The sequence below is a fragment of the Oryza sativa genome, chromosome 12 (genome assembly GCF_034140825.1).
Source record: "Oryza sativa Japonica Group chromosome 12, ASM3414082v1".
In the NCBI taxonomy this organism is placed as follows: Eukaryota; Viridiplantae; Streptophyta; class Magnoliopsida; order Poales; family Poaceae; genus Oryza; species Oryza sativa.
This window is the reverse complement of record NC_089046.1, coordinates 27,885,435-27,894,463: the sequence shown is the minus strand read 5'-3', so window position 1 is coordinate 27,894,463 and position 9,029 is coordinate 27,885,435. Positions and strand designations below refer to the sequence as shown.

The window sequence follows — 9,029 nt, the reverse complement described above, 5'->3', positions numbered from 1 at the left end:
GATGCGGCAGAGGGGGGGCGGGGCTCAGCCTTCGTCCCTTGGAAGCCAGCGCTTAGCGGTGGCGGGGCCGGGTCGATGACGACGGCGATGACGGTGGACTGGTTTGGAGTGGAGCGGCGACACGGGCGGCAGACGCGGGGCAGGCGCGGCAGGTGCTGACAGCGGCGGCGACTGGCCGGTCGGCCACCACGGCGCGCGCGCGCGGGTGGCGCGGCGATTTGGCGGCATCGGCGGGAATGGCAGCAAGAGCGGGAGGGAGGGCTCGGCGCGGCTCACGGCAGAGCGGGCGAGAGAGAGAGAGAGAGAGCCGGGGAGGGAGGGGGAGATGGGCCGAGAGGAATTCGGCCCATCGAACCCGAGGGAGGCAAATAGACTTTTGCGGAGGGATTTGATTTGGGAAGGATTTGGATTCGGGATTGAACTTGGCGACAGATCGGGGATTTGAGATCTGAGATGGCACGGACACTAGTCAACAAGCAAGGGAACGGATTTCGCAATTAGGGTTTTTAAGAGATAGTTTTTCCGCTAGGCGCCACGACGGAACGAGCGCTACACCTGCTGGGCCTAATGACTTTTTCAACGATGATTAACGATGATTCAATAGTAACACACTCAATTGGTAGTAGTATGTGCTAATTGTAATTGGAAAACCCACGTACATACATGCATACAGTGGTTAGAACATTTAACTAAACTTTTTAACAAAAGATTTAATTTTTAAATTGAAAATTTTGAAAACTTTCAACTCAGAATTTGAAAACTTTCCACTCAGCATGTGAAAACTTTTGATTCAAATTTAAAAGTTTTCAACTCAGAATTTGAAAACTTTCCACTCAGCATTTGAAAACTTTCGATTCAAATTTGAAAGTTTTCAACTCACAATTTTAGAATTTTCATCTCAAAATTCAAAAACTTTCAACTAAAAATTCGAAACTTTCAAATCAAATTACAAACTTTCAAGACAAATTTCAAAAACTTTCAACTTAATTTTTGAAACTTTTGACTCAAATTTGAAAACTTTCAACTTCAATTTCAAAAACTTTCAACTCAACTTGAAAACTTCTATGTCAAAATTTTAAAATTTGAAATAAAAATTTAAAACTTTCAACTCAAATTTCAAAATCTTTTGACTACAAATTTAAAACTTTCAATTACTTTTCTAAAAAGATTGGTAACTGAATTATGAATTATGTATGTTGTTACTATTTTAAAAATAATGCTAATGACAGTAATTAACACTAATTATCATAATTACCGGCGGCAGCGCGTGAACTAGTCGTCAGGGGGACGCGCGCGGCTGCGCCAGTTAAGCAGCCGGCACGCACGCGCCCCCTAGGAACCCCAGTACCGACTCCCTCCGTTCCTAAATATTTGACACGGTTGTCTTTTTAAAATATATTTAACCGTTCGTCTTATAAAAAAAATTAAGTAATTATTAATTCTTTTTCTATCATTTGATTCATTGTTAAATATACTTTTTATGTATACGTAAGTATAGTTTTATATTTTTCACAAAAGTTTATGTATAAGACGAACGGTCAACATATTTTAAAAAGTTAATAGCATCAGATATTTAGCGACTGGGGAGTAAAATTTTGGAAAAAAATAATGTCCTTTTTACATCTGGACTGGACTTAACAGCGGTGATCAATCAATTATAGAACGTATAAAAAAAGAAGAGTTTATATATATTTCAACTTCATCAGCTCAGCTCTTTCTCGGTGAGTACTAAACATCGATCCATTGCGATTTGGCACCTTCGTCTATAGAGAGAGAACTTGACTGATGAAGATGCTTTCTCAAAAAAATAAATAAAATGAAAAGAAAAACTGAACTAAGGATGCTTTCACAAAATATCACGGATAATCAGCTTGGGATCTGACGACATCTGATTCTTTTTTTCTTTTGGGTGACATCTATATATATTTCCGGGAACACAAGTACAATCTTTTATCTTAATTTCTACAGGTATTAGGGTGGCGCATGCATACACCAACCTGCGTTTGTTGAACAACCATAGCAATTCTCTATTCACTAAACATTCAGCCATTCAATATGAACAAATTAAAACATCAATGGAATTAATTCTAGGAAACCTTGGTCAAACTGTGTCTTTGACAAGCTAAGTTGCCATTCACACAAAAACGGACGCCATTCACCAAGAGAGAGAGCGAGAGAGAAAAGAGCATGCAAGTCACACACAATCTTGAACTTATAGACAGATGAGCTTGATAATCTCCTGCACAAATGATATGCTCCATTTTGCAAAGAAAGATGAAACAAGCACACATCTACATGTGCCTTCCTCTATACCTCTAATTAATTCCTAAGTACCAAGCAGGCAAGCAAGTCTTGATCACCATCACTAAAAATTCCAAATCAAGAAACAAATCAAAGAAAACAAACAAGAGAATTGAGACAGAAGATGATTTTTTTAGACTGGTAGAAGATGAGAATATATTTAACTGGATCATCATCACTAAGCATCCCTAGGATGAACCTCAGGCAGTTTGGCCATCTTCACCATGCTGTCCTCCACAACTCCATTTGAGCTCTTGCAAGAGAGCCCGAGCCCAAGCCCAAGCCCAAGCCCGGCCCATCTGGACCGCCTCTGCCCCTTGCTCTCCCGCGCAACGCCACCGCCGCCGCCGTTGCTGCTCTTGGTGCAGGCCAGGTACGCCGCCAAGAACGGGTCGTCCTCCGGCCGGACGGCCCGGGCCTTGGAGAAGCTCTTGCTCCCCGCCATCAGCATCCGCCCCGGAGGCGGCGGCACCGACAGCCGCCGCGCCGGCGGCGGCGGCGCCTTCCTGGGGCTCTCGGGCATGTCGTCGTCAGAAGCCATCTTCTGCTTGGGCACGCCCAGCTCCTGCTCCCACGAGAACATCACGGTGGCCGGCGCGGCTGCTGCTTCTTCCTGACCCATGCAGAGCAGAGACTTCTTGGCTCTGAACACAGAGAAAGAGAGAGAGAGAGAGAGAGAGAGAAACAGTGTTTGTTTTGACACGGAGAAGAAGAAGAAGATGTTTTTGGTGTGGGTTTCTTGGGCGGAGAAAGAGGAGGAATTAATTGTACAAGAAGACGAAGACGAACGAAGACGAGGAGTAGAAGAAGTAGGGAGTTGGTTGGTTTGGAAGAAGGATAGGAGATGAGATGAGATGAGAGGGGTTTTAGCAGTGGAGAAATTGATGGAGATGGATCATGAATGAATCATGCACGGATGCATGCCAATCGTGTGGGTAGTGTGTGTGCCCTTCAAAATGGAGCTTATTATGCTCTTTAATTTGTTTCGGTTACAGTTTAGTGTAGCTTGGAACACGGAAGGCTAACGGATTGGAACATGTGACCTCATCTCCTTTTCTCCTTTTTCTTTTCTTTCCTGTTTGTTAGTAGTATTTGTTTTAGCCAACAGCCCAACTGCAAGACGATATTGATCACTGATGTACTTATTTTAATTTCCCATGGTTTTTCTAACTGAATTTCATTCATATACGCCTATGTACGTAGCTATAAAATAAAATGGATCATGTATTGCTGCAAGCAAAGAAATACAGAGATTGCAAGCAAAGGGTGGATGTACAGTACATTAGCATGAATTCGTTAAAGAGTAGATGAGCTTCAAGTTCAACAGCGACAGATTGACATCATATACATACACAAGCATCCTTATCTGATTTTTCTTTTTGTCATTGGTTTGTTCTTTCCTTGCCTTGGTGTTTTTCAACACAAACACACGCATGTCATCCAGTACAACAAAACTGGCGGCAATGTGTTCGTCAGTACGACTGCTAGCTATAAAAATTGTGTAACATCATCAAAGCAGGATGAATTAATTCGTTCGTGCATGCATTATATTGCATCTAGAAGATGGGGCTTCATTCTTGGGTTAGGTTCTATATACTCGTGTTTGGTGGTTGTTTGGATTTTCTTTTTGAGCAAAACATATCCATTTGGAAGGTTTGGTTTGTGATCGATTTGAATAACACATCCAAAACTTGAATCCATTGAGGGGGGGGGGGGGAAATAATAGTAGAAACCAAAATTAACTATGCCAAGTTGATGGCACTACATTTGACCTTTCATAGAAATGGCAGAGGCTTTTGTTTACACATGAAACCTCCTATAACCTCGTGCCGATCAGTTACTACAGACTTACAGCTCACAATACAACAGTCAAAGCAAGTTCTTGACTTCCCATATACTACAAGTTTAGGGTCAAATTACTCTTCTGAAGAAACAAGTTTTAGCTACTCCCTCCCTTTCTATTAGGATTTTTCCTTACAAAATTAATGTTATTAGATTCGCATCTAAAAAAACTTATGGTTATACTTTTACATTACATAAATAATATATTAGTAAAGAGATTATTAGTTGTAACAAAACAAAATATACCTTATAATTAATAATAAAAGGAGTATATTAGGACAGAGTACTGTCATGTAATTTGATTACGAATTTTGTGATTATAAAGAAAACATAGTTCAGAACCTACGAAAATATATAAGGAGGCATCTGATCTAAGCTGTAGAATGCCAATTGTTTACCTGTCTGTCAGTTACAGACTTAACAGTCAAGCATGTGGCATGTGGGTTTCCGAATCCCAATCACGCATTAACTTTGCAACAAACTATTTGAAAATCGAAGACTTCATCTTGCTTAATCCGTCGATGGTTTTAGCTATCTGCGTGTTATATGAAAAATTGTTATTCCAAATTTGAGTTTATAGACTGATTAGGTGTTATATATGAGGATCATATAAGGAATTTTCTCGATAAATTCCAAAAGATTATTGCAAGCAGTAGCTATCAAGGAGTTGGAAAATCCTTCTCATGTCCGTGGTAGGCCACAAAAAAATGCCAAACCATCAACATTGACCACTACTGACACCCGGAAGGAGGAGCACCAAATTGCCGGGAAAACTACAAAATAGCAACTAATCAGAAATTGGATAGTTCTCTCGCCAACAGTTCTTTAATGCTTTGGAATATTATGCATGCAAAAACAACGCTATCTTAGAGAATTTTTGTCCTTTTAATTTTAAATTACTAGTAAAACTTACTTATCTGGCCATGATGTACATATGTGTTTTAATGCTACGTATGTTAGTCGCATATCAGTCATCTGATTGCAAATGACTATTCCAACATCGTCATAAATTTGGCCTGCATAATCATATATAATTCTTTTTCTTATTCTCTATCTTTTGTTATGACTTCTATTCTAGTCACTCTCTGCTAATATTATCATTTAGTGTGCTCGGAATATTGACTGGTCTTGTTCAACAAAACAGGCAGCTCAATCAAGAATGAAGCTTCCTTGCTGATTTTTGTCTTGCACAATACCGTACAAGTAGATCCATCCAAAAAAAAAATAGAAATCTTCCCAAATGCAATTTTCAAAATACTGCGTGACAGTGACAAACGGGGTGATATGATGATAATATAATGATGATGACGATCGAAGGGCAAATTTTCCATCAGAAAATGACTATACTAGTTAATCATGTCCGGAAATCTTTCTAGAGATGGTTTTGGTTTGCAGCCGCCCCCTATCCTAGTACTACGTTTCTAAATCTCTGAATTAGTCAGAGTAATGTGATTCATATGTCATTCTACAGAAACTTACAAAGTTACGGTTGCATCTAGCGTGTGTCTTTTTGTTTAGTTGCTGCTACTGGCTTGTAAGCATTTCAAATGGCTAATCAGCAGAAAGGAACACATGAATCTTTTTTTGCCCATTCTGCCGCTGTTTAGACGTTTTAATACATGCTGATTAAGCAGGTAAGCAAGATTCGTCAGTCCAATTGTGCAAGTAATAACTAATGTATTCTCAGAGCAATCGAATTCTGTTATAACCTGGGTACGCTTAAGTCAGATTACCAACCCTAGCTACCTGCAGATAGACATAGACTGAATCTTGATAGTTCCAGCCTCCAGGAGTAGGTTTTTTTTTTTTCCTTCAGAAAACAAAACTAGTTGTATACTGCCAGTAGATTGTACCGTAAAAATCTTCATCTGAATGGAGAAAACTTAGCTGAAGCTACATGATAGTATTATATAAGCTTGGAGCATATGCTGGGCTTTGTCTCTGGAATTCTGGATTGAAGCTTGAAGACACAAGAGCACTGTTTCAGAAAGCAGAGCCCAAAACCAAAACAATGGGCCTAAAGTAAAACAAGAGACTAAACTGAATTTTCAGTGAAGAGAAGCAGAGCGTTTATACTTAATTTGGCGATCGAAATCATGCTACACAGACGGTGAAAAGAAATCCTAAATAAACAAGCATATACACACAACGAAATGGATCGAGCATGCATGAACGGCAACGAAAACGATTAATTCCAAGCGGAAGACGCCATGAGCAGCCGCATATCCCTCCTGCATATTCCTTGGTGACGGAAACCCCAATCACAATGTTGCAATTATAATTACGTGCATTGCATTGCCGCACTAATAATCCATGGCGCCGCCTAATGACGCCGGAGATGGCGACGACGACAAGCCCGAGATGCCGGTGGTGCTCATCACCGGCTGCGCCAACGGCGGCATCGGCTACGAGTACTGCAAGGCCTTCGCCTCCCTCGGCTGCCGCGTCGTCGCCACCGACGTCCCCGACCGCGTGCCCGACCTCGCCGGCCTCGACGCCGACCACCTCCCGCTCGACGTCACCTCCGACGAGAGCGTCGAGGGCGCCGTGGCGCGCGTCCTCGCCGAGCACGGGCGCGTCGACGTGCTGGTGAACAACGCCGGCATCGGGTGCACCGGCCCGCTCGCCGAGCTCCGCGGCGAGGCCGTGCGTCGCGCCATGGACGTCAACTTCCTCGGCCAGCTCCGGATGGTGCGCGCCGTGGCGCCGCACATGGCGTCGCGGCGTTCCGGGCGCGTGGTGAACGTGGGCAGCGTGGTGGGCACGGCGGCGACGCCGTGGGCCGGCCCCTACTGCGCGTCGAAGGCGGCGGTGCACGCGGCGACGGACGCGCTGCGGGTGGAGCTGCGGCCGTTCGGCGTGCACGTGGTGAAGGTGGTGCCCGGCGCGGTGAGGTCCGGGCTGGGCCACGCCAACACGGCGCAGCTCGCCGGAGGGCAGGCGGAGTGGCGGCTGTACCGGGAGTTCGCGGCGGCGATCGCGGAGAGGGCGCGGGCGTCGCAGGCGGGGGGCGCGACGGACGGCGGCGTGTTCGCGGCGCACGTGGCTCGGCGGGTGATGAGCGCGCGGCCGCCGCGGGAGATCGTGTACGGGAACATGACGTTGCTGTTCGCGGCGCTGGCGGCGGCGCCGCTGTGGGCGCGCGACGCCTTCTTCGCCAAGCGCTTCGGCCTCGACAAGATGCTACCACCGCGCTAGAGAAGAAGAAGAAGCCATCATGACTGGTGTATTCAACTTGCGTAGTGGGCTGGGCTCACTGGGCCTTTTATTTTATGCCAACATATCTAGGAATAAGTTCATGTTATGTTACTCATCTTGATACCGAGTTCGAATTATATCTTAAATCGCAAAATATCATAAATATTAAACCCCGGTCCTCATCTTTTTAAACTAGGTGAAACCCCGCGCGTTGCGGCGGGCACATTAGAAAAGATGAAATATGCATGTAAGAATGAACAATTAGATTGTATTATTTGAATCTGAAAACAAATTGATAGGTAAAATAGGCACTGAAGTAAGAAATACTTGAAATGATATCAAGCTCATAAGCTAACAATGTGGAGCTTTGTTTTACTGCTTGCAACACATAATGACTTATAGTATAGTGCAACTTAATATGAGGAGGAATATAATGTTGAATGAAAGGTTGCCAATTGAGACATACATGATTGTTTGAACTATCTTATAGCAAATAATGTACTCTGTAATAACATAAGCATTCCTTGACATGATATGAGCACACAGATATAGAGACTCTCTACTGCTCAAATTAAGTTTATTGCAATTGCTTACCTGGTTAACGATGAGCGAGGTGGAATCTCTTTCATAGTAGTCATTCCTATCCATGTGCAACACCTTCAAATACATGACAAATACATCGTTCTGTTAGCTGAACTCCCCCAAAATCACTATGCCGCTACTCTTTTAAGTGGGATAGGGAAGTCGTAAGCTCAGGCACGCACTCACAATTCCTCCCCAAACGCAAGCAACCACCACAACCATGGCGCACCACCTACCCAGCCACGATGTATGAACAATTTACCATCCCGCTACGCTTGAATAGGTAAGTAAAGCAGCGATCAAATGGCGAGGTATAAAAAAAAAAAAGCAACCAGCAGCAGCTCATCCGAGTGCCGAGTGCGGCTGCGTCAAGCCCAAATAAGATGAAGGGGGCAGGGGCCGATCTACGGATCGGGCTTCAAGGACTGGATTTGACTGCAGACATAAAAAGAATATGTAGCAAAAATTCAATTGGAATATAACTAATTTAATAATACAATGGCCTTCCAAAAATAAGAACTCGATTCATTACTTCGAGAACTTGTTGCTCTACTATTCTTCCCTCGGTAGCAGCTCGGCCACCCAAATAGGCAAGATATCTCATAAGCATTTTGTTGTTTCTGTTTTACCCACGCCGCTCTCACCACTCACAAGAATAGAGTTGCTTTTCCCTTCATGAATCATTGCTCTGTTTCATGTAAAAAGACAGCAGGATGATCCACGATTTATAGGAGTAGAAAGTTAGAAACACTGATGACTCAAATACCACCTATCATATTTACTTTACCTGTATGCAACATCTGCCATAGCGAAACATGTGGACTTAACTCTCCAAATGGTGCTCCCTTGTACTGTTGCATCATATGTGGATCATACAAATATGGCAATCTTTGGAAAGGATTGACGGCAATGAGAATGTTTCCCGTATATGTCTGTCAAAATGTTAAAGTTATAGGTCATACAGTACGACTGAAACAATGGCATATTTACAGTAAATGGCCATGCAGAATAACATATATATATTTCATTAAGTTCATATCTGGTTGCCAAATTCTGCAGAACTCCTGGTTCATGGAGGTATGATAGCTTTGTCATATCATCAACTC

The 9,029-nt window shown here is 43.3% G+C and overlaps 2 protein-coding genes across 2 annotated transcripts; one reads left to right on the top strand and one right to left on the bottom strand.

The window, feature by feature from the left end:
* Positions 1 to 2,206: 2,206 nt before the first annotated feature.
* LOC9267813 (uncharacterized) lies at positions 2,207 to 3,343 on the bottom strand. Its single transcript, XM_015763255.3, has one exon. It carries the CDS (start codon positions 2,921 to 2,923, stop codon positions 2,480 to 2,482), a length of 444 nt encoding a protein of 147 aa, XP_015618741.1. The 5' UTR covers positions 2,924 to 3,343; the 3' UTR covers positions 2,207 to 2,479.
* A 2,852-nt stretch (positions 3,344 to 6,195) lies between these two features.
* Positions 6,196 to 7,417, top strand: LOC107277786 (short-chain dehydrogenase ptmH-like). The gene has a single exon (XM_015763220.3). It carries the CDS (start codon positions 6,457 to 6,459, stop codon positions 7,339 to 7,341), a length of 885 nt encoding a protein of 294 aa, XP_015618706.2. The 5' UTR covers positions 6,196 to 6,456; the 3' UTR covers positions 7,342 to 7,417.
* Positions 7,418 to 9,029: the final 1,612 nt, after the last annotated feature.